This window comes from Mesocricetus auratus, unplaced genomic scaffold (assembly GCF_017639785.1).
Source record: "Mesocricetus auratus isolate SY011 unplaced genomic scaffold, BCM_Maur_2.0 Super-Scaffold_100028, whole genome shotgun sequence".
Classification (NCBI taxonomy): Eukaryota; Metazoa; Chordata; class Mammalia; order Rodentia; family Cricetidae; genus Mesocricetus; species Mesocricetus auratus.
The window spans coordinates 576,798-601,563 of NW_024429209.1; the positions used below are offsets into that span (position 1 = coordinate 576,798).

The following is a 24,766-nucleotide window of genomic DNA, read 5'->3' on the forward strand; positions in this document are numbered from 1 at the left end:
CACAAGAGGGAGAAGATGTGCACGCTATTCACCAATGCAGTGGAAAAAATTCATTGTGTGTGTGTGCTCATGCATGTTCCAAATGCATATGTCTCCAAACAACTTCCTAGAGTCCAGTTTTCTCCTTCCACCATGTGGGTCCTAGAGAGTCAATGGGTTCTTATCTCACTCTCCCAGAAGGTAGTGAGCAGACAGCAAAGTATACAAATATGAGATGCTTTTATTGCCGATTCAGGGGTAACAACCTTCAAACTGGTAAAACAACTTAGGTTGCTGTGAGGGACTGAAATGAACCGAGTTGAACTCTCTGTAGCTGATGAGAGGTTACTGCTTTGAAAATGCCACAGCTCAAAGTTCTCTGGGCATCAGATGCCAACCAAGAGCCTTCCCTTGCCAGGCAAGTCTGCGGCTAATTGGCTTCCTCAGGCTTCCTGGGCAGCAGGTCTCTGAAGTGCTAGGCGCTTCCACCTCTAGTGGCTGCAAACTGTTCAGAGGCCAAGGCAGGAGCAAGTTCCCAAGGTTTACAGCCACATGAGCCGGGACTTCACCTCTGAGAGCTCCATCCAGAGCTGTCAAACATTACAGCAGGTCCACGTGGCAGGTGGCTATCTGCTTTTTTCCAGACTGGACCCATTGGCTGTCAAAAGTTGGGGCCTTGAGTGGCAGGGGGCAGTTTCCCCTGTGGCTTCCTTGCCCTCCAGGCTTGAGTTCCAAGCCCACCCACACAGCATCCCTGACTCCACATCCAGCAAGAAGCCTGACACCTGGGGCCATTTCCACCCCCATCATGGCTGATCAAACTCAGGTTAGCCACTGAGCCATCTGGAGTCCAAGAGACCCTTATGGAGCCGGTACCCAGCAGTATTCTGCTGTCCTTCAAAACTCTGTCTCCAAGTGACACGGAGACTCCGTGTCTCTGAAGTCATGGAGCTTTGTGAGCAGCAAAGGTGTCAGTGGTGGAGTCCATGCTGAGCAGGCATGAGGTTCCAACCTCTGTACTAACCCTAGGCTGGTTATTCGCCATCTGTGGATCCAATGAGGGCTATGGCGGCAGAGTTGTTGTTGTTGGTTGGGTAGTAATGATTGGGTGGTGATGGTTCAGCCATGGTGACGCTCCATGCCACCCTGATGGGGGATTATGAAGTGCTCTCCAGCAGACAGCCAGAACAAGAAACTGACTGAGCACATTTCTGTCAACACACAAAACTCAAAAAGAGTGAATTGCAAGTGAGGCAAGGCTGTAAACTCTCAAAGCCCACTGTAATAGAGACATCCCTCCAAAGGAAGCCTGGACCTTCAGCTCCAGTGATGGCTGCCCTTGAAGCCATCTTTGTGAGCGTGTCACGCCAAACATGCACAGACATTTGTGACTTCCCACAACATTGGAATTTATTGAATAATAAATTTATGGACCATATCAGCTCTGTTGACTGCAGTACACCAGGTACTCATGGTTTCTCTTGATCACTGGCCACTGGCAAATCAAGGTATTTTATTCCAATCTCCATTATTAATGTTAACTCTCAGATTATGCTTCACATAGTATTAAATTATATCTGTGTTAGTGTACATATGTAGATTACAGAATGACTGTGAAAGGGTTAAAGTGCTACAGAGGTCAAAGAATTCTAAGACGCCTAACTAAAAGTTGAGGCAGAGAGTTGACCCAAACTCAAAGAGAGTAACTGCAAATGATTAGATAAGACATTATTGAACTAGTTGGAAAGCCGCAGGAGGCCACAGGGCCAAGCCACAGGGCTGAGTCATCATAATGATAGGGCCATGAAGGTAAGATTCAGGACTGGGTTCTGATGGATGGATGGATGTCGGGGACCCCACTAGCCTTAGCAGGGAGATGACCCACAGGAGGTAAAGAAGAAAATTCCAGTCAGTGCCACCTTTGCAGGCACTGAGCCAAAACATCCAGGGTCTGACTTTGTTGTTTATCCCTTTTATATATTTAAGCATAGTAAAATTTTGGGAAGGGGTTTCCACATGACAATTATTACAACAAAGTTTTAGGCATAGCAACATAGAAACTCCCTAGCAATGTAACAAAGCACCTGTGACCTTTACAATGTGTAACAAGAGGTTCTTTGTCCCTGCTGGTCCTGCTGCCCTTCAGCCCCAAATGAACACATAGACGCAATATTAGTTATAAAATTGTTGGCCAGTGACTAGGGCTTCTTTTGGCTAGCTGTCTTAATTATTAGCCCTTAACTACTAATCTAAGTATTTCCACATGTTCTTATCTTACTTAAGAATACCTGGTACGTCCTCTCTTCCCAGGCTCTACATGACAACTCTGGCTGCCTATGTTTCCCAGAATTTTCCTTGTCTCCTAGTCCCACCTATCTTCCTGCCTCACTGACTGAACAGTGTTTTATTCATTAACCAATAAGAGAAACATATATACAGAAGGACTTCCCCCATCAACAATGAGTTCTATTGGCTAATAAACAGTCTCAGGGCTAGGGCCTAGAGGAAGGATCTGTAATAAGAATGGATTCTATTGGTGGAGGATACAAACTACCTAGGTCTCTTTCATAGAAATGGGTTCCATTCACTGAGAAACAAAGCTCAGAATCAGGGTTAGGGCCTAGACAATGCTTGATATATTGCAGGGATTCAGGTGTAGGCTGGCTACTAATACAGGAGCAAAGGATCACCAGATTGTCTGAATTCTGTCACTCTGGCATCCCAAGTGGCCAGGCATCATTCATTTCCTTCCTTTGAAGAACAAAGGCCTGCATGACTGGTTTCCACTGAGTAGTACTCCATTGTGTAAATGTACCACATTTTCTCTATCCACTCTTCAGTTGAGCGGCATCTAGGTTGCTTCCAGGATCAGGCTATTACAATAACGCTGCTATGAACATAGTGACACAGACATCCTTGTATGAATGGGCATCTTTTGGGTATATGCCTAAGAATGGAATTGCTGGGTCTTGTGGTAGATTAATTCCCATTTTCCTGAGGAATCTCCAAACTGATTTCCAAAGTGGCTGCACGAGTTTGCACACCCACCAGCAGTGGAGGAGTGTTCCCCTCTCTCTACATCCTCTCCAGCATAAACTGTCATTGGTATTTTTTATTTTAGCCATTCTGACAGGAGTAAGATAATATCTCAGAGTTGTTTTGATTTACATTTTCCTAATGGCTAAGGATGTTGAGCACTTTCTTAAGTGTCTCTCGGCCATTTTAGACTCCTCTATTGAAAATTCTCTATTTAGTTCTGTACCCTACTTTTTAATTGGATACTTTGATGTTTTGGAGACTTGCTTCTTGAGTGACTCAGCAGTTAAGAGCACTTGATGCTTTTGTAGAGGAGCTGGACCTGGTCCCCAACATCCTCATGATGGTTCCCAGCACCCACAGAGTGGATATATGAGTTGACTCTGCCATGTACCTACCACCCATAGCACAGGGAAGGGCAGACAATCGCACAAAAACACAGGAGTTAGGAAGATCACTATGGGGGCTACACTGTTGAAGGAGCCCAAAATGAGAAGAAGTGTGGGGAGGGAATCTTTAGGGTCCCTTAAGGAGGGGACAGCCAAAGAAATTCCTAAATAGCAGAGGATCCCAGGACACCTCTGTTGGTGGTGGTTCCACTGCCTGCTTAACCCCAAATAAGCACACAAAGACATATTGTTGGACAATGACTAGGGCTTCTTATTTGCTAGCTCTGTCTTAATTATTAACCCATAACTACTAATCTATGTATTTCTACATGGTCTTATCTTACCAGAGAACGCCTGATACATTCTTTCTTCCCCGTCCTTACATGGCGACTGTCTTTGGTGGGCTCTCTCTGCCTACCTTTTCCAGAATTCTCCTCATCCTAGTCCCACATATCTTCCTGCCTCACTGGCCAGACATTGTTTTAGCCATCATCCAATAGGAGAAACATATGCAGAAGGACATCCCCCATCATACCTCTCACTTTAACACTGAACCTCAGTCTCCTTAGCTCTGTCACAAGAATGACCCTTCCTCATAGGGTCTGGTGAGGATTAATACAAGTGTGATGTGTGTTCCTGTGAGAAATGGAGGCAGCAAATGTAGGCACTGTCCCAGTTGCATCTACTGCAGCCATGCATGCTGTCAAATACATCCTGGATCCTACTGAGTGGTGCTCTACGTGCTGGAGACACTGTGACTCCAGTGGTGTCTTCCTCATGAAGTTCACAGTCCAGAGGGCGAGACAATGGCAAAACAAAGTGCCCAGAGCTGCAGGGAGACTCTCTAGAAAGGACCTTCGTGACACTGAGGAGAGTGTGATTTCTTGGTGGGACATCAGTGTCTGCCTAGGTTTTGAGGGTGCGAATATAACTAAGCTGAGCTCTCAGTCTCTCTCTCTGTCTCTCTCTCTGTCTCTCTCTCTCTGTCTCTCTCTGTCTCTCTCTCTCTGTCTCTCTCTGTGTGTGTGTGTGTGTGTGTGTGTGTGTGTGTGTGTGTGTGTGTGTGTGTGTGATCCTCCTGCCTCCAGTTCAAACTCAGGGCTTTGTTCATGTTAGGCAAGTACTCTACCAACTAAGCTAAACCCCCAGATCTTAAGCTGAGTCTTAAAAAAAATGGGACATCTCCAGACCAGTGAGGCAAGAGAAGCTGCAGATGAGAAATCAGCTACATCTGAGCAAAGGAGAACAAACTGCCTGATCACCATAGGAGAGCTATTCACATCGATGTAGGAGAGAAAAGTGTGAAATCAAGACTGGGCAAAGATGGGCTGAACCATAGAGGACTTGAATACTAAGTTAGGAACCAAACCTTCTCCTGAGAATCACAGAGTCAGTGTCAAGGATTCTTGTGTGAAGATGGCATTAGCACACACACAAGAACCGACATTATCAAGTGTTAGTGAATCAATGGACTGACAGAACACTTGTATACTGCAGGCAATAATACAGAGTGATGCCACCACTTTGGAAAGGTTCTGAAAGATTCTTGTATAGCCAATCATGCACTCAGCCCTATAACCCAGCAATTTCACTCCAGGAGAAATGAAACATATTCAAAAATTTACTTGCATAAAACATTTACAGAAAGTATGTCCATGACTGGAAACTGCTCAGGGGGCCATTTGAAGGAAGAATGAATGAGTACATTTTGGCATGTTCATACAATGGGAGATTATGACCCTGTCAAGTGGATAGGCTGTAGCCAAGATGCTATTAAACCATGATCAGTGATAACTCACAGCTGAGCATGACTGAGAGGCACATGTGTGCTTGAAACCATAGAACAGACTATACTAATCTATAACAGAAAGTTAGATCCCATCCCTAAGTCAGTGGGAGCTCAAGTGTTAACACTGGGAAGAGTTACAGGGGACCTTTATGTAGTGATGGTGACACTCTGAATCTTGACAGGAGTGGGGTGGGGGTACAGGGGCATATGTCTTTGTCAACATTGCACAAGCCACACTTTACATACAGTTTTTCTCTGTGTCACTTAACTAATCTGATGTTCTGCAGGATGATGATAAATGTCAACCATGATGTCATGAGAGTGACAGCCATAAGCATTGCATCAGACAGACTTCACAGTTCCCAGGACTGTTTCATCGGTTCCAGAAAGTTCTCTTGTCTAAGGATTGGTACCAGCTATGCCGGGCACTGTTGCCTGACTTAGGGTATATTCCCACCACACTTTATGTCTGTGTGCCTCCTTTTGTCTCTGGAGAGCTTTGATAAAGGCAGCTCATTTTTCAGGCTTATCCCACCCATTCTAAACATTATCCATACAGTGAGTTTAAACCCTCCCAGTCTCCAGTTGCTTTGAGGCCCAAAGCGTGGTGTCAAATTCCACAGCAGGTTCCTGAATTTGATTTCCCCAGGATCAGCTCAGTGGGGTGGCAGAGGTGACTAGTATCAGATGAACCCGGATATTATACAAAGAAAGTCATATGATAGCCGTCTCCAGGCTGAAACCAGACTGTTAACAAATATTGAACTCCAGGCTCTAAAACATTGCCAGAGTACTGAGGGAAAGGGCACAGACAACTGTGACTTCCACTGAAATACCTCAACCAGTACCATAGACAGATAGCAGGGAAGAAAAAACAAGCACAGGCAGGTTTCCATAATGACACAGCAGCACCCGATACACTGCTTGAAAAGGTCTGTAGTAAGTTACTAGGATCAGGCAAGATGGCTCTGGTCACAGTGACAAGAAATCAGTTTGACAGGCTTGAAGTCAGGGAGGCCTGCGAAGAATTAAGGAGGAGACCCGAGGGAAGGCCTGGGCAGCACAGGTAGTAAGTAAATGTATCCAAAGGCACCATTTGTGGAAGATGTGGGGAGACAGAGACAGAGGTGAGCCATGAGCAGAAGTCAGGTCTACTCTAGAGAAATGGACCAGTCTCTGTCGGGAGCCACGGAGAGGGATGAGGGCGGGAGGCAGCACACTGGAAGAGAGCAGGGTGGGACACAGCCAGTCCCCACTTTTCAGTGGTGAACTTGGCTCACCTTTGTCAAGGGCTGAACTCCTGGTTGTCTCTTTCTCCTGGATGACCTGGTGACCAAATGAGAGCAAATGTTAGCACAGAGACCCAACCCTGTGAAGGGAACCACAAGGGAGTTTCCCCCTGAGCACCCCTGCTGGCCCCCAGGAGGTCAGACCCAAGCAAACACCAAGATGTTCAAAGCCTTGGGAGGACTCAGGCTGCAGAACAGGTGAGAGAACTCGCTTCACTTGGGTGTCAGAGACTCTGCCACTGGACACTGCCACCCCAAGGTGAGAGACTCTGGTGCTATGGGCTTGGGATGTCCTCAAAACATCGGTGTTGGATATGTGGGGGAAGGGGTCTGGAATCGATGCTGCTATGGCACTTTGAGGTGGCACTGTGGTACCATCAGGTGGCATTCTGGCACCATCTGGTGGCACTGTGGCACTGTCAGGTGGCATTCTGGCACCGTCGAGTGGCAATAAGCAAGTGATTTTCATTCCTGTTCTCTCAGTCTTTGTGATGATAACTCACAGGAAAGCTGAGCATGGCATTCATGTGTTTTCAACAAGACTCCAGCCAGTCATTAACTCTCCCCTTGGAGAGGAGAGAGCAAGGGCCAGAGTGTGGCTCAGTGGAGGAGTGCTTGCTCAGACCTGGCTTCTGAGTTCAGTCCCCAGCACTGGGGTGGGGGAAGGTTGGTCGCCAGGGGTCAATAGCATGCTTCTTCTTGCAATGAAGATTAGAAAAGCCATTTCATGTCTCTCTCATTAATCCACACTCCATCCACACATGTCCAGGCACCTGTATGGGGCAGCACAGGTGAAAAAAAGCAAAAACAAAGGACTTGGTACCCATCACACCATAAATACCCACTAAGCTTGGTTACTGCCATTGTTGCCATCACTATAACCCTAGTGTAACTTTCTGTTGAAAGAAAGTGACATTATTCACTTTAGAAAGTGAGACACAATTTCCAGTTACGAGGAGAGCATTGAACTTACTCCATTTTTCCAATGCAGGTTCAGGGTTCAAAAATTCATGTTGATAATTAAGAATCTCAGCAGATGGTGGGTGGGTGTCATCTGAGAAGGGTGTGGGCAAGAAAAGATCACCTAAGCTGAACTCAAGAAAGCCAGTAACAGAGAGGAAGGACTGATAATCAAAGGGATTAAGACTGGGCTGGTTTAAACCCCAGAAACAGCTCACCAGACAAAGGTTAACTCTTGAATCCCAGGCATCAGCCTGGGAATCCAGCATGGGACTGATCAAGACCCCCTGAATCTGGGTGTCAGTGAAGAGGCCTAGGTAATCTATTGAGCCTTGGACAGCAGATCAGTACCCATCCCAAGTATACACACGGACTTTGGACTCCCATAGAAAAATGTGAGGTGCACTCTCACCCCGAACTCTTGGGGAAGGGTCTAGGCCCTGCCCTATATGAAATGACAGACTATGGACACCCCCATGGAGGGCCTCACCCTCCCTGGGGGAATGAGGGGGTAACGGGGGGGGGGTTGGGGGGAGGGCACGGGAGGAGGGGAGGGAATGGGAGAGGGACCTGGAACTGACTTGTGAAGCAACCTCGTTTCTTATCTAAATTTAAACTGGAAAAAAAAAAGAATCCTTCCATGATGATCTGTTTTTTGTGTACAATGAAGGATCCTAAGGAAAGTCACTTTCAATATGTTACAATCATTATACAAATCTTAGCATAAAAATAAATAAAATAATTAAAATCATAAAAAAAGAAAAGATTACCTAAACATATGTGTCAGCAGACACCAGCTAAATGACAAGAGTGCAAGTAGTCACACAGACTTGAGTTCAAATCCTGCCTTCCTGTTCTAGCGGCTGTATGACCTCAAATAAGTGTCACTTACCACCTCTATGTCTTCATCTGTGAAATGGGGGTTATAACTAAAGCAGCAGGCTCAGGCCTAGACTGTGGCTAGTGAGTATTCAGAAACAGCAGGGCCAGTCTGTTCTGTATGCCAGATTTCCCTTCTTTCTGTGAGTTAGCAACCCCCAATGTTGCTTGTAAATCCAAATACATGGAAGTTGAACAGGAAGAGGGGTGTGTGTGTGTGTGTGTGTGTGTGTGTGTGTGTGTGTGTGTGTGTGTGTGTGTGTGTTAGGTGTAGTGACCATTCATTTTTCAGTGGGACTAAAACCTCATAGACCTCCACAGTGCCCTGATGGCCTCTCCAGTTGCCTCTTTGTTCTAGTCCCCACACTGAGAATATAGACTACTGTGGTTTTACATCAGTTTTTCCATCTCTAGTTTACTCAGTCCTGCCCAGAAAACCTTAATCCAGAAGAATATGGCCCCTGCAGTGTCCAAGGCATACAGAACTCTGATCACACATAGGGGAGCACCACACATCTGCTGGTTAGCCAACTCAGCTCATAGCTGGATATTTCTCTCTCTCTCTCTCTCTCTCTCTCTCTCTCTCTCTCTCTCTCTCTCTCTCTCTCTCTCTCTCGCGGGCGCGCGCGCGCGCGCTCTGATTTCTAAAGAAACAGGAATTTCAGGGAGGGACACAGTGAAGTCTTAGGCTGCAGCTGCAGTGGCCTCCCTGGGCTTGCCCTAGGCTGCTGGTAAACCCTTCCCTAGCCTGGCCTGGAACAGAGTGGAAGAAAGTCTATTTCCACCATGGCTAACCAGAGGAAAATGAGGCTAACCTCAGTGCTTCCAAACTGAAGCTCTCGATTTGAGAGACTTATCTGCTTATCCTCATCCCAGAGATCCCCCATTTTGTAGGTCCCCAATATGCACAGCCACACCTCTGTGAGTGTTCTTGGAAGTATAGTTTTTCCTTTTCCCAACCATGAACATGCACAGCAATGTCAGCCGGTACAGTAATGATGTCAGAGCTGCTCCGACTGAGTCCCTTGGGGCTGGCTGCAGAGGTAGCATAGCAATTCAGGGAACTTTTGTTCTTGCAGAGTACTGGTGCCTGTGTAGTAGTTGACAGACATGGGTAACTCCAGTTCTAAAGATCCAACGCCCTCTTCTGGTGCCTCCACAGGCACCAGGCATGCATGTAGTTTGTGTATACATAGGCAAAACACTCATACACATAAAACAAATAAAAAAAATTTTAAATAAAAAAATCCTTTCCTGGGCCTAGGCCCTGGTCTAAGCCAACACTTTGAGCTTTCCAAGCCTACATACTTGAAGTGTTACTCAATCAAGGTTAGACATAGCTAGGTACCCAGAGCTGGGACACTGAGCCCTCTGTCAGACCCAGACTATCACAGAGAGGTGAGGCCATGTATCCAGGCCTACATAATCAGGAAGGCTCTCTGCAGGGTCTTAGTTCTCTCCTGGCCTCTGTGGTGCACCTAGAGATAACCACAGGAGGAGGGAGAAAGAACAGAGGAAAAGACACTAGGAGAGGAGAGAGAGGTAGGGAGAGGCATGGACCAGGAAAGACAGGTGTGAGAATGAATGGAAGAGAGAGGAGACAGAGGAAAGTGATAAAGGCTTGGAGAAACCAGACACAGAGGGCAAACTGGGGCAACAGATGGACTACCAGTTCTCAAGGCGTGACACAGGAAATCAGAATCCCACCCAAGGGGGGTTCTGATGCGGATTGTGGCATCCCCGGATGAGCCAAGGGCCCCTACAAGCTGCCCTATGCTTGCCACAGGGTTCACACCAACTCCTAGACTCACTGTTGTGCCCCTGTGGGACCTCACATAAAGTGCCTCCCTCTAGGCTATACCCAGCTATTAGTTATACCTTCTTCCAGCCCAGGGAAAATGTCACCACTTCAGAAGCTGTCTCTGATCTAGCCTCCTCTCAGTGCACCTGCTCCGGAGGCCTCAACAGAGATTCTAGAGACAGTCACTCCCTAGATGGGTGCTAACCTCCATCAGTGCTGATGTCCACTGTGTGTTGCCTTTTGTTCTCACATTGCCTGTGCATCCTACGCTCTCAGGCCCTGACAACAGTCCCCATGCCAACCTCCATGCCAGCATGCCACACTTGACCTGGACTCCTGCAGCAGACATATACATCACACTGCTCCAGGTCCTTAAAGCAACCAGCCTCCATTCTCCTCTGGAAGCATGCTGCCAGTGTGGAAGGAAGCCCCACCACCAACCAAGACCCACCATTGCCTACTGTGACCTTTGAAAGGCCACTTAGTGCCTGCCAGGACCTGACCGTGAGCCTCATCAGGGCAGGGCCCTGATCCTCATTCAAGGCAGAGCTGAGAATGAGCCCGGTTTAGCCATGGTTTGTTTGCATTCAATTTCGTCTATTCCTGCCCTACAAAAGAGAGATTATGCCCAGAAGGTTCCAGAACGGGATTTCCGGGCTGATGTAACTGTGCTTTTGTTGCACTTACCATCGGTGGTGTGGCAACGTTTCGAGCTAACTTGGGGTGGGCAGGGCTATGACTCAGGCCCTGGGAAAGAAGGGCCTTTGTGTGCTCCTTGACCTCTGCCAGCCCCCTTCTACTCTTTTTCAAGTTGTTCAGAGTTTGCTGATCCAAGAAAAATGCATTGTGTAAAAAATATTTAAATCTTAAAATCACCAAGGAGATCAAAAAAGTCGCCTGGGATCATGTCACCAAAAACAAAAAAAAAAAAACAGATGCTATCTCAGGGGACCATATCCTTTCAGAACATTCTCTAGGTTAGTTTCACTTGCCTCAGTCTCCCTGCATTGTTTAGTGACAGCTGCCTGGTGGCTCAGGACTGATCAATCCCCAGTTATTTATGCTAGCCCTGCTTTGGGGCTATTACAAGTAACAACACTGCAGGCAACTTGCTTGCAATCCTTTTCCCAAACTATTGGGAAATTCCCTCAGCCGAGACCTGCGCCCCCACCCCTGGTCCCCACCCCTTCCCCTCACCCCTGCCCCTCACCCTGAATCAAGGGGCTGAACCTGTCTCAGAACACACAGTGGGTGGAGCATCCTACGTGTCTTGAATATCAGCGGGGCTCCCTCTGCTATAGACAGGCTTATACAAAGCTGCCTGACCAAGGGGATCACAGAACCTGCATCTCTATTTTGCATCTGGGGAGACTGAGGCCAAAGATAGGAACCAACTTATCAATCCACTTGAGGCAGTGACAAACTTTGTGTCATCTACAGGTTCCCCATTTCCCTTTCATCCTCTCTTTAGAATTATACAAGGGCAGACGGTCTTTAACAGGGAGGGGGCAGGGGGCAGCAATACAAGGCCTCTGTATTGTTCATGGCAGACATTGCTAATCAATTGTCACATTCTTTTCTGCTAGACCCAGACCCTGAGGACTTCAACAGCCATGACTGGGCTTGGCACAATAGTGAAGGCTCACTGGTGCCAAGAAGAGCCATTGTGTAAAGGCCTTGGGTCTGCTGAGAGCAACTTGAAGTCTTGCTTTGCTTTTCTCCTCTCTTTTGGGCATGAAACAGTTGGCAAGCACTCTGGTTTCCACAAGGTCAACCAGCCAACCCTGCCATGCCACACCCTCTGTTTCTATACAACCACAGCCTTCTCCAGAGAAGCTGCCCCCATTGCAGCTGGACAGGGCGACAGAGCAGGGGACAAAGTCAGAAAGAGCTGGTCTAGTTTCTAGCCCCTGCTTTAGGACTGTGTGAACTCAGACAGGTATCCGCTCTTCTCCTAGACCCCAATTCACCTGGGAAAGGGGGAAGTGGGGTGCTGACATGCTGTTTTCTGCTTCCTGGGTCTACTTGGTGATACAGTAGAGGTTGGTGGTCTTTTCCACCCTGCCTGTTGCTTGGCCTAGGCGATCAGCTTTGACATGACATGGCCCCTCTCCTCCTGTCTTGGATGATTGACCCCTCTTCTCACCCCCTCCCCATCCAGGAATAGAGTACAAGTACGTGGGGAAGAGGGAAGGAAAGTGTGGCCTGACTGTGGCAAGGTGCCCTTGCTCTCTGTGGACAGGATGTGCTTAACACGACTCTCGGGGTACTTTGTGGAAGTTTCCCTAAGCCTCTCTGCTGAGTTTCCCAAGCTACAACTGGTCCAAGGCAGAGCTCCCTGCTGTCCACCCTGCCCGGTGGACCATCCTCTCCAGCCCTCCCTGGTCCTCCTCAGTCCCTGCCTTTCTGGCATCATCTCATCTCCTCTCCAAACCATGACTGTCTAGAACCCTGTCCTGCTGTGCCCACACCAATTTGGATGCCATCCACAACAGTGACACGGCAGTGACTTCCCAAGCCCAAGTCACTCTGCCCTCCACAACTGCAGTCCATCCATCTCTACAGACCTCAGCCGTAAGCTCCCACGTAGTCTCTGAGTCTCCTTCTAGACCCCCTGCTTCTTTCCTGGGAGACCATAGCGGTCCCTTAAGAAATGTCTTCACAGAGATGGACATGGTGGTGCGTGCTTGTAATCCCAGCACCTGGGCGTCAGAGGCAGGAAAATAGAGAGTCCAAGGCCAGCCTGTGGGACATAAGAAAAGGAGGGAGGAAGGAGGGGTTGCGGCAGGAGGATGAAGGTAGGAATGGAGAAGGGGAGTGCGTTCACAATTGCGCGCCTCTCCTTCAATTGCCCTTAATTACCTCTAGCTGGATCAGGGCCTCTGTACGGTGGAACTGAGAGCTGTGCATTTGTTCTTACCTGCTGCCTGCACTGTGGCCTGCATAGCATCTGCAGGGTTAGGGTTAGGGCCTGCAGAGTTGCAGGCCCAGCACACTCTAGTCTTCATATCTGCAATTCTGGTGTGGACACCCACCAGCATATAGCCAGAAGCACCCTGCCCTATCCAGGTGACAAGAAAAGGCCACTCCAAGGAGAGAAGCTGAGACTTAGTAAAGGAGAGGGAGCCAGCCTGGGAGAAGGTTCAGCATGTGCAAAGGCCCTGGGGTGGGAATGAAAGGAAACAAGGGCAACCTGGTGAGAAATGAAGGCTTAGATGAGTAGCCAATCACACTGGGTCTTATAGAGCTTGGTTCTCGTGCAAGACCACTGCAGGCTTTGGTGAGTTTCACCAAGACTTTACAAACTTTACCAAGGGCCACTGGCTGCTGGGGAGAATTGGACTTTCGGTAAGAGGGACTTAAAGGTGGAGACCGGAGACCAAGAGGGGCCTGTATAAGAATAGAGGAGGACAGTGCCGAAGTAGCTCAGTTGGGGGAGCCTTAGACTGAAGAATGGAGGAGGGAGGAAGCAGGGAGATGGCTCAGCGCATACAGTTCCTGCTGTGCAAGCATGTGGACCTGAGTTTGGATCCCAGCACCCACGGAAAAACCGGATACAGCAGCGTGTGTCTGATGTCAGCACTGGCCAGAGCCAGAAACAGGCAGGTTCTGGGTCCTCACTGGCCAACCTGTCTGGTTGAATCAGTGAGCTCCAGGTTCAGTGACAGAGTACCTCAAAACATAAGAGGGAGATGGAGGCTAGAAAGAGGCTCCATAGTTAGAGCATTTGCTGCTCTTCCAGAGGACCTGATTGACTCATAACTGCCTGTAACTGCTCTCGTCTGGCCTCCGTGGGTACCTCCATGCGCGTGACATACATTCACACAGACACAGACACAGACACATAAATAAAAACTAAAAAATCTTTTTAAAGGATAATACAAAGATGGAGAGTACTGGAGGGTATAGCAACAGAAGTAGATAGCTGACATCAACCTCTGGCCTCTGCATACACAGACATGCTCACACACACACACACACACACACACACACACACGTGCACGCACGCGCGCGCACATGCATGCACACACATACATGCACACACACGCACACACACACCACATTCACAGACATGCTCATACACACACACACACACGCACACACACCATATTCACAGATGTGCTCATACACACTCACACCACATTCACAGACGTGCTCATACACACACACACATGTACAACACATTCACAGACATGCTCATACACACACACACATGCACAACACATTCACAGATGTGCTCATACACACACATTCACACACATACCACATTCACAGACGTAGTCTCACACACACATGTGCACACACATGAAATAAATACATAACTTTTAAAAGACTGAAGGAACGCGGGATAATGGAAGGACAGAAGGCAGATAACCATCCTCAAAGCACAGGGTTCATATCTCGGGAGTTGAGTATGGACTTTGAGGACTCACACTGGGGTAAGATGACAGGGACTAGGCTGGGCAGATATTCGCTTCTGGATTTAACCTTGAAGGTGGCTAGTGAAGGCAGCTCTGTAATGGTGGTGGAATTGCCACTCAGTGGGTGACGATACAGGCATTTTCTCCTCAGAAAGGAGTAGTGTTCCACGAGGCCACAGCCATGGCACAGGAAAGAATGAAAGTCATGTCTCAAACTCCAAGGTTTCCTTTTGGCCACCACCACAGAGGATCTTTTCGTATTGCATTTAAAGTTTTTATTTTATTCTATTATATATATACATACATGGGTGTTTTGTCTGCATGCATGTCTGTTCACCAAGTGTGTGTCTGGTGTACAGAGGCCAGAAGAGGACATTGGCTCCCCTGGAACTGCACTTACAAACGGTTGTGAGATGCCATGTGGGTGCTAGGAATTAAACCCAGGTCCTCTGTAAGAGCAGCCAGTGCTCTTAACCACTGAGTCACCTCTCCAGGCCCATAAAGGAGCTTTTATGAGATGTGAGGAGTTCCAGGGAGGAGATGCACACAAAGAAAGCAAGGGTCTGAGAGAAATGAGACCAGAGAAAAGGGTGCAGGGCAGGACCAGATGGGACCAGGTACACAGCCCAAGGGGAGTGCGATGCCTGTTCAATCCTGACAGGCCAAGCCAACAGGCAGGAACCTGGAGCAGATGTGGGCATTGGCCTTGGCACAAGCTCCCCCTCCCCACAGAGGGACATTGTCCCTGAGCAGAAGGCATGGCAACTGGGGAGCCAAGCAGGGGCATGTGTCTCTGCACATGTGCCTGAGGCACTGGCTGGGTGCTTCCGGGAGCCCTTCTGGCTCTGGGGCAGCTTACCTTCGGGGTGTGGGACCTATTGAGTTCCAGACATGGGGCAGGATGCAAACCACGTTTTCCTCCGTGACCAGCCAGGGCCTCTGTGACCTCACAGACACTGCTCCTTTCTTGTCACACTACAGATGGAGACAAGACTCAACAATAGATCTCCTAGTCCTAATCCATAGCTTATCACCTACAGATAGAAGCCAAGACATGTTCCCAGGTGGTATCCAAAGGTCACATCTTCATCCCTACTGACCATCACTAGGCAGTGTGGTTAGAGTGTGTGGCCTGCACTAGGTGCTCAAGTGTCTTCTCTGACACCCTTTGAGCAAATCACTATCCTCTGAGCCTCCAATACTCCTGGGAAAATCACATCAGGAATGTTAACTCCCCCTTGGGTGCTGTGTGGTTAAATGAGACTAGCCTGTGCCTAGGCAGGAGTGACTGGCCAGTTCATACTTGACCCTTGGTCCATAGTCCATCACTCATTATTCTTTCACTCCACAAACATCCACTGCCTTCCTGGCAATGTATGTGAGGCAGAGAAGGGCTCAGGTCATAAAATAACTGAATGAAAGTGACAAGGGCATATGGCCCATAGCTCAGCTGATGCTCTCCCACCCTGATGGACGGCATTGCCATGAACCCCATTGTACCGAGGAGGTTAGAGAGGCCCTGAGAAGTGGGGCACCTTGCCCAGGGGAGCATAGCAAAGAAGTAGCAGAGGTACCCTCTAAGGAAAAGGAGCTTGAGCGTACCCATTTCACAAATGGAAACAGAGAGGCTCAGAATCCCAAGACACTCAGAGGGAAAACGGTGAAGACTTGAACCTGGCCTGTCCCCTAACACATATCCTGTGTACCGAGCTATGGGGATGTCCTCTAAAGCCAGATTTCTGCTTGGAATCCTCACTCTTCTGTTTGCTGACTGTGGCAGCCAGGTCCTGCTCACTATATCAGGATGACTGACTGACCACACCTGAGGATGACACCCATCAACCTACTGATGGAAAACACCAATGATGCCTGCCATGTCAGAGATGCTCATTCATCTCGACTGCTACCATGATCATTATGGTGCTGTAGGAGGCTCAGAGGTCTTTGTGCTCATAAATAAGCACTAGGGGAACCTGGAAACACACAGGGCTATTCCTTCAGGGGAAGGAATGTATAGCCTGCTATCCTTCCAACATGCTGAGAGAGGACATGTTTATTAGCCTGGTGACCTTTGCTCTATCTGTGTGGCTAGAGACATTTTCTGGTACCAGGTACCCCCACCAAGACCCTTATTGTAAATTTGTTTTTCTTGGTCGTCTATAAAACCTATCTTTATGAACTTTATAAGAGTTTCGATGTAGTCACGTCTGATCTATAGTTAGCTTACTCTGTTCCTCAAAGAGTCTTACGCATGCTTTCTTGTGAATGCAAGACTCAGTTATCACTAGAATAAGTTTTCAGCTGCTATTGCTATGCTTAAATATGTCTAAAATAAATTACTCAGGGTCAGACTCTGAGTCAACACCAGCTACTAAGTCATACTGAATGGAACTGAGCTGAACTGAACTGCCTTCTTGCTTCCTGCACATGGCGATTCTGCTGGCTGGGAAGGTTACAGAGAACCCTGCATGGTCCTGTAGCAGTGACTGCCCAGGATGCAAGGAGCCCCTTATGAGGCTCGCTGTTGCCTGAGCCACCTTCCTGCCATAAGCCCCAGTGCTCCCTCTGCCCTCAGCCAGCTCATACCCTCCTTCATCCAAACCTCAGGAAGCTGCAGTTCCTAGACTGCCTCCAGGAAGGGCTCTGGTTCACCAAGAGCTGCAAATATTTGCCTTGGAGACCTCAGCCCAGCCTGAGTTCTTGGCCCACATGCTCAGGAGATTGCAAAATATAAGGCTGGGTCTCCAGACCCATCACCCAGGAGAAGAGGAGATAGACCCAGGACTCCAGCACATCCAGGTAAAGTGTGGGGAGAGTGGAAGCCTGGGCAGTCAAGAATGCTCCTCACAGGGGACACCTGCTGAGGTCAGCCCAACTGCGGAGGGAGGACTGAGGAGCCTGATAATGCCCCTGTTAGGCTTCTGGGCCAAGGGGAGAGGCAGAGAGCTGCTGGTGCTGTCCTCCAAAGCCGTGAGCAAAGATGGAGGCATGAGACCGACTGGCTTCCCCAGCCCTCAGTCTAGGAACTTCAACCCACTTTTCACACACTGGCTGTGCAATGTCTGTGTGCTGAGCTGTTGCTGGGGACCAAGAGAAGCATCAGTCACAGCTCCCAATGAACCATTGCGGGCTTACTGTGTTTAAGGAAGGTCTAGGACCAGAGAGATGGCAGTCAGAGGAGGCTTCCTGGAAGAGGTGGCATGTGGGATGCAAAGCTGAGTGGATGCTAGAAAGGAGCAAAAAGAATCTATGAAGAAGGCAGGGGCTGAGGACCACATGGAGGGTCCATGAAGAGCAGGGATTGAGGACCACATGTTGGTCCATGAAGAAGGCAGGGGCTGAGGACCACGTGTTGGTCCATAAAGAGCAGGGGCTGAGGACCACGTGTTGGTCCCATGAAGAGCAGGGGTTGAGGACCTTATGGTGGGTAGGCACAGGCTGGTGTTTGAGGGAGACAGCGTCTCCCATGAGAAGCAACACTACAGGTCCTGGGTTCAGAACCCTTCTGATCAGAAGGCTCTGCAGTGGGCAGAAGGGGGCAAACAGGGGCCAAAGTGTTTGAAACAAAAAACATGGTTTGAGGGTATGGTTTGCCTTGTCAGCCAATGCAGATTGTCAGCTCTGTCCCCTCGCTTTGACTGTGGCATGGTTTACTCTGGTGCCAGTGTCAGTAGTCACTGAAAACTGTATCCCAAGTTCTTCCTGTGGGAAAAACACCACACTGAATGACTTCTAGATGATACTAACTGTTAATCCCAGAGACTATGAAGTGAAGCTCCATCCCAACCACTCGCCAAAGTAGAACCCTGAGGCACAGAGGTATACGTGCCTTTGCTGATTATTCAAGTGTGCACAAAATAAGCCTTGGCTCTTACCCACTGCCCTGAATGCCTCTACTGGGCATTGTGCCCCAGATGTGGGCCCCTCTGTCCAGCTAGCAAGACCCCTTGTGCTTACCCTAGGCCCTGCTACCTAACACCCATGAAGATGACTGGCCCGTGGATTGTCACCTTCCTGTATGGTTTGCTGGTAGCCACATTGGTCCAAGCTGACCTTCGTCCCCCTGCAGTGCTCAACCTCGGCCCAGAAGTCATCAAGGAACGTAAGTCATGACCTCCTCCACCGAGCCTCACCACCATAAAGCAAGGACAGTACACCAAAAAGGAGGGGAGTTTCTTGTCAAAAGGGTGTGTCAGGCATGGGTGGAGTCCAGGACCTGAGTGAGACACGAATAGTGGTTGAGGTATGAAGTACTAGGATATTATGATCTCAAGAGCCAGTGATGCCAAGATATCATCAAATGATATTATTCCGAAAACCCTGGGGATCTGAGAGCCTTATGACAGGTATGTTGGCTACTGCCTGCCAGGAAGCACCCCATCCTTGTCCTTGTCTCAACTCCCATCAACAGAGTTAAGGCCTAGCATGTTCTTGGCCCCCAAAGCAGAGGTCTGGGCAGAGTCTGATGACCTCAGTCACGCACACAGGCTCATTACTCCAGCTCCATGAGCACACAGGAAGACCTTCCTCCCTGGGCCAACCTGAGATCCCAATACCATAGGAACTGAGGACGTTGCAAGGGCTCTGGGTAGCCCTCTCCCCAGATCCTCTCTGGCATGGGGAACAGTTCTGTGTGCTACAAGACACTTGGAAGTACCTTCCACCCAGGCATGGACACATGTCTCCTGACAATGTGGCAATTACCTGGTGGATAAGCACTGTTCCAAAGGCTGGGGGAGCAGATGACCTACCTGAGGCCCATCCTGTGACTCCTAAGCATGTGACATCCTCAGGGAGCTTGGGGTGAGCAAGCATGGTGTGCAGCCAAGGAGTTATTACCAGTGGTAGTTTGGGGGCAGATTCCCAGGATCCCCTGCAGTAGAGTCAGCAGGCCCACCCAAGCAAGTGACCACTGAGGGCCAGGAGCCACTAGGCAACTGTGTCTGTTAACTCCATCAGAAGATGAAATCCACACACACCATAAACCTTGGGAGGAGTATTTAATGTAAAGAACTACAATGTAGCATCAGAGGGAGGAGGAACTGGCTAAGAGGGAAAAGGGAACTCTAAAGGGCACCCAGCAATGAGGTGGCGCCCAAGCGCAGAACACACTCACAGTCAGAGACCCTTCCCAAGGCCTCCTGGGACTGGGTGTGCCTAAGGCCTGTTGTATGGAAGGAAGCTGGTCAGGGTTGCACTAGGCCAGCACCAGCCTAATGCAGGCAAGCAGAAGCTACAGAGCACACCCTGCCCTCAGCTGGTGATGTCCTTTGGCTGATGCCCCTGGAGGGAGAAGTTGTATCTCCAGAGGACCGTCTCTGCATGAGCCTGGAAGCTTGCCAGAGGCCCTCAGGACTTACTCTCAGCCCTCAGGAGCCCTGTTAACTGGCAATTCAACATCACCTGGGCAGTGACACCACAGGAACTGATAAGAGGCACAGTTCAGGGATTTCCCTTCCATGTCTCCCTCCCCCTCCCCAGAGAACCTATGCTGATGGGGTACTTTTAAGACTGCCAACTGGCAGAGAAAAAATGCTAACGGGTGCAGCCCCATTAGCACAGACTAGGCAAGTGCTCTCTGAGAATGACAGGAGGACTCTGAAACACTGAGCCTGGCCCGGCCCTAGAACACTGTCTATGGAATGGGCTCGGGCCACTGCTGAAAAATCAGAGGGACCAGCCCCGAGGCCCTCATTCCCATGTCTTGCTTTCTCTGCTCAGCACCTAAGGTGCTTTGGACAACAGGACAGACACTGATGGTGCCAGAAGATCGTTAGCAAGTGTGATTTGGCCACAAAACTGTCCCTGATGAGCTACTTGGCACAAGAAGCATTTGGCACTGGCTGGGGAGAGGGAGGACACAGGTCCAGCATCCCAGCCGTGACTGGCAACATTCTGAGTGTAAGGGCTTCCGTTAGCTCAAGGCCACTACCCTCACCTCATGTCAGGTTCAAGGAGTCCTGAGTAATGTCCACCCTTAACGTCCTCTTAACCTCTAATGCCTGGATCTATCTGCAGACCTGACCCAGGCACTGAGGGACCATGATGCTGCTGCCATCCTCCATCAGTTGCCCCTGATCAGTGCCGTGCAGGAGAGGTCTGGGAGCATGCCCCTGCTGAACAGCCTAGCGCGCTCTTTCCTGCGATTCATCATCTGGTGAGTGGCAGTGGACACGGCCGGGAGCCATCTCTTCCCCACACTCTTGCCCAGTTCTCAGTAACAACCATTAGTGAAGATGGGCCAGACTAAGTTCCTCTTTGAAAAGCCCCCAGAATTGCTAGTGGTGACTATAAGGCAGTGTCACTGGTACTTCAAGAGGGCGGCCACATGAGGTAGTAGCCCCAGGTGGGACAGTGCCAGGACCAGGAAATGCTTCTTAGAGGAGGCCATGGCTAAGCCTGAGACACCAAGAAACTGGCATTCCAGGCAAAGGGACCAGTAGGGCAAACCATGGAGGAGCAAGAGTCACTCAGAGTGATTGCATCTCAAACCCCCACAGCAAAGAGTGACAGGCCAGTAGGGTGGGGTCACAGGGGCCTTATGGACAGCTCACCAGGCTAAGGCTAAAAGCCAAGGGACACGCAGAGAGGCAAGCAAGGGGAGAGAGAGGTAGGACCATGATAGAGAGGATTAATAGGCTGGGCTTGGGCTCTGCTCAGCTGTGCAGAAGTCAGGAAAGAGGATGGGAACAGACTTGGGGGTGACACTCATCTGAGCATGAACATGATTTCATCTCCCCTCCACCCTGTCCAGGATGAAGGTCACCTCTGCTAACATCCTCCAGCTGGCCGTGCATCCTTCAAACTATGACCAGGAGCTGATAGTCAGAATCCCCCTGGACATGGTGGCTGGACTCAACACGTGAGTGTCCCCGGAACCCAACACAGCTAACCTAACAGCTTCATCTACTCACTCTCTCCCTCCATGCAGATATCTGGAAACGTGAGAAGAGTTAGTGCAAAGGCAGGAGTGTACTTGCCTTGCTCAAAAATGACAGAGGAAGTGGTGTGGTCAGAGCAGAGATAAGCAAACTGCTGAATCCCGATGATGCAAGGCTTTATGAGCCAAGGCGAGAAGTTGGCTTTTATGGAGTATGGGGGCCGAGATCAACAGAAGGTCAGAGACAGGGAAGAGCTGTGGGGAAAGTGTGGGGCAGAGTGGAGGCAGGGATGCCCCATAGCAGAACTTCAAAGACTCCATAGGAGAGAGTGATGGCATAGGCCACATGAGCAGAGGAGTAGTCAGAGTCTAGCTATGTGGTGGAAGCAGGCAGAAACAGGGGTTCCTGCCGAGTTGAATGTGGAGGGAGAGAAAGATCAAGGATTACTTCAGGGTTTGCTCCCACATCAATCTGGGAGGAGCAGCCAGCAGCCAAGATGACAGAGCTTGAAAGTGGCAGCCCAGGGGATGATGTGGAACCCACTGCTGCCATGCCATCCTGAAGGAACTCAGAGGGCATGAGCGGGGCAGAGTGTGTGGCTTGGAATCCCGTGGCATCCATCATGGGTGAGCTCAGGAGAGGAATCCAGATGTTGGAGGGGCAGACATCCAGCTGTGGCTCCCATGTGGGCTTGAACAGCACTCACTCTCACTGCTGTTGTCTTCACAGGCCACTGGTCAAGACCATGGTGCAGTTCCAAATGAACACTGAGATCCAAGCCCTCATCCGGGTGGAGAAAAGCAAGAGCGGCCCCACCCGCCTCAACCTTAGTGAGTGCTCCAGCAGTTCGAACACCCTGCGCCTCAGCCTGCTGAACAAGTGAGTGCTGGGTTCCATCATGCTGGCAGGAGAAGCAGACTGTGGCCTTGCCCCCTGCTCACATGTACAACACTGAAGGAATGGACATGTGTCCCTCCTGACTCTAGATCTGAGGCTCCTTCCTGAGAATCTGGGATGCCAAAGCTGTTCTGGGTGGCAAAGATGAAAGCAGCAATGGTGGCATGATACCAGAATGGGAGGGCGGGTGTAGGGGTGAGTGTAGTGGTAGAGGTATGAGCCGGGGTAGGGGTGGGTGGGGTGGGCATGGGGCAAGCACCTGCAGACAGAGCAGAGCTTCCATCCAGGGCTCCCAGGCCACCCAAAGCATGCTTACCTTCTTCCTTGACTATCTGGGTGATGTTGAGCAAGTCACCTGCCTGTGTCTCACTTTCCTGGTCTGAAAAAGGCTGCTCCTGGCACTTTCTAAGCAGCAAGAACGACCTACTCATAAGAGCGCATGTCAGATCTCAGGGGACCTGTCAGTTCCAGCACCCTGATGTCAGCACAGATCTGTAAAGACAATAACCAGGCCAACGTCTGCCTTCAGCTCAGCCTCTTCCACAGTCTTGGCTAACACCCTGGGTAAACTTGAGCAAACTCCTTCCTCCCAAGATTCCATGTCACTTCTACCAAGCAGGAACAATTATCTCTTATAAACTTCCTAATTCCCCATTCTCCTTTACCAAAGGCTTTCCTTCACGCTCAACTCCTTGGCAAATAATGTCATGAATCTCCTGGTGCCAGCCCTGCCCCAAATGGTGAAAAACCACGTGAGTAAAATCAGGCCTCTGGCCTGTGGAGATGGCACCCCCTGTAGGATTAGGGTGGAACTGCAAGTTGATGCCAAATGAGTTAGGTCTCTTTGGGTGGGATCCTTCTGGGACTGAATAACTCCTTCAACAAAGCAAAGAACCACTAAGCCAATGAACTGAGTCACTGAGCCAGCAAGATCATTGAGGTCAATGTAACAGGACAGCCAAAAGGCCAGGAGGCTTTGGTAGGTAGTGTACTGATCAAACTTTTAACACTTGTCTACAAGGGTTGAGGGAGGGAACACTACCTGTAGCTTTTGCTGACTTCCCAGTTATAAATCCTACCTCCAGGCTGACTTTACTATTAAAGTGATGTCATGGAGCCGAACTGGAAGAAGGTGCCCTCTCCTGTGTAGTACTGCCACCAGACAGACAGTAGGCAGTACCTCAAGAGCGACAGGCGACAGTGATGCTGAGCAAAATACCTAGGGAGGGAGATGTTTTCTGACTTTGTTAAATTTATTTTAGTATGTTTTTATGTAAGCCTATATACTTTACTTTTAACAACTAAGCTGGAAATCCCTGAACATCCAGCATTTAGTCCTGGAATACTGTCATAAGCAAGCTGTAGCCCCTGCTCAGCCGCTCAGGTGTGGTTTGTAGGCACTGCAGCCCGCCAGATCAGTTGCATTTATTTCTTCTGTGTCAGTAAACTCAGGCTCTCTCTCTCTCTCTCTCTCTCTCTCTCTCTCTCTCTCTCTGTGTGTGTGTGTGTGTGTGTGTGTGTGTGTGTGTGTGTGTGACAGAACCCAGGGTTTCACACCTGCTAGGCAAGTGTTATACAACAGCAGGCACCAGAAACCCCAGTGTCTCGTTTTATATGTCCCTCACATGCCACAGGTAAACGAAAATGTCGTAAGAGGATCCATTCATATTTACCTGTGATTTCCATTGTAAATTTAAGACACATTCACTTCAATAGTTACCCAGAGGGCTCAGAGCCCCTTGTCAAGCAGTTGTCATTTCTTAACCATAAGCCTACCAGATGCCATTAGTCTCATTAATATTACGATAAGGTTTTAATGAAAAAGATGGCATAATAGCTAACACGAGTCAGGGAGGAGACATTCATAACGTGTCCAATCCAGCAGCTGCTGACCAATTACACATCTCCAGCTCCACCCACAGGCCCTCAGGTTTTTATGTGACTGCCCCTAGTGTTCTACGTCCTCGTCTAACTTTTATAACTGTTATGATAGCTGGGTCACATTTAATTGTGTGTCAAGATATCTTTTTAAATAAAATGGTTGTATTGATTACTTCAAAACAATAGTGATATTTAAAACAATATTTTATATGTGTGATGGGATTTTATTTAAAACAATGGCATGTCAGTTTCCCTCCAAACTGTTCAAAATTGTATCAAATCCTACTAAATCACCTTTAAGAAAAATTCAGTGTGGCATCTTTTAATCATGGTATACTGTACAATACCAAATTGTGTTTGGTTTTGTTTTTTATTATTATTATTCATTTTTGATAAATCTTCAACCCCTGTTTTTATGTTGTGAAACAGTCTACTGAATCTGCTCTTAGTAGACTAAATGTCTACATGTTACAAAGAGCAAAGAAAAACAATTAACAAAAACCTGAGGACTAAGAATGCAACTTTCGATAAAGCACTTGCTTAGCATGCAAGAGGCCCAGCACA

General features: G+C 49.0%; 1 protein-coding gene and 1 long non-coding RNA gene across 8 annotated transcripts in view; one reads left to right on the forward strand and one right to left on the reverse strand.

The window, feature by feature from the left end:
* Positions 1-202: 202 nt before the first annotated feature.
* Positions 203-22,999, reverse strand: LOC121134465. 6 transcript variants are annotated; one of them, XR_005871553.1, is made up of 6 exons: positions 22,638-22,999; positions 15,403-15,518; positions 12,690-12,865; positions 6,986-7,255; positions 6,474-6,519; positions 203-1,190 (listed from the first exon to the last, which is right to left on the reverse strand). It is a non-coding gene; the product is annotated as an uncharacterized LOC121134465 (long non-coding RNA). The 6 variants fall into 6 exon arrangements; XR_005871550.1 differs by having other exon boundaries at positions 203-1,206; XR_005871554.1 differs by having other exon boundaries at positions 6,627-7,255.
* Bpifb1 (BPI fold containing family B member 1) overlaps positions 6,614-24,766 on the forward strand; it is a 31,411-nt gene continuing 13,258 nt past the window's right edge. The window contains exons 1-6 of one of the 2 annotated variants that reach the window (XM_040732785.1): positions 6,614-6,741; positions 18,506-18,645; positions 20,562-20,700; positions 21,298-21,405; positions 22,154-22,303; positions 22,992-23,073. In XM_040732785.1, coding sequence (XP_040588719.1) covers positions 18,525-18,645; positions 20,562-20,700; positions 21,298-21,405; positions 22,154-22,303; positions 22,992-23,073 — 600 coding nt within the window. In that variant the 5' untranslated portion in view covers positions 6,614-6,741; positions 18,506-18,524. Of the gene's footprint in view, positions 6,742-17,209; positions 17,343-18,505; positions 18,646-20,561; positions 20,701-21,297; positions 21,406-22,153; positions 22,304-22,991; positions 23,074-24,766 lie in introns of those variants that run through there. The other variant, XM_040732784.1, reaches the window with a different exon arrangement.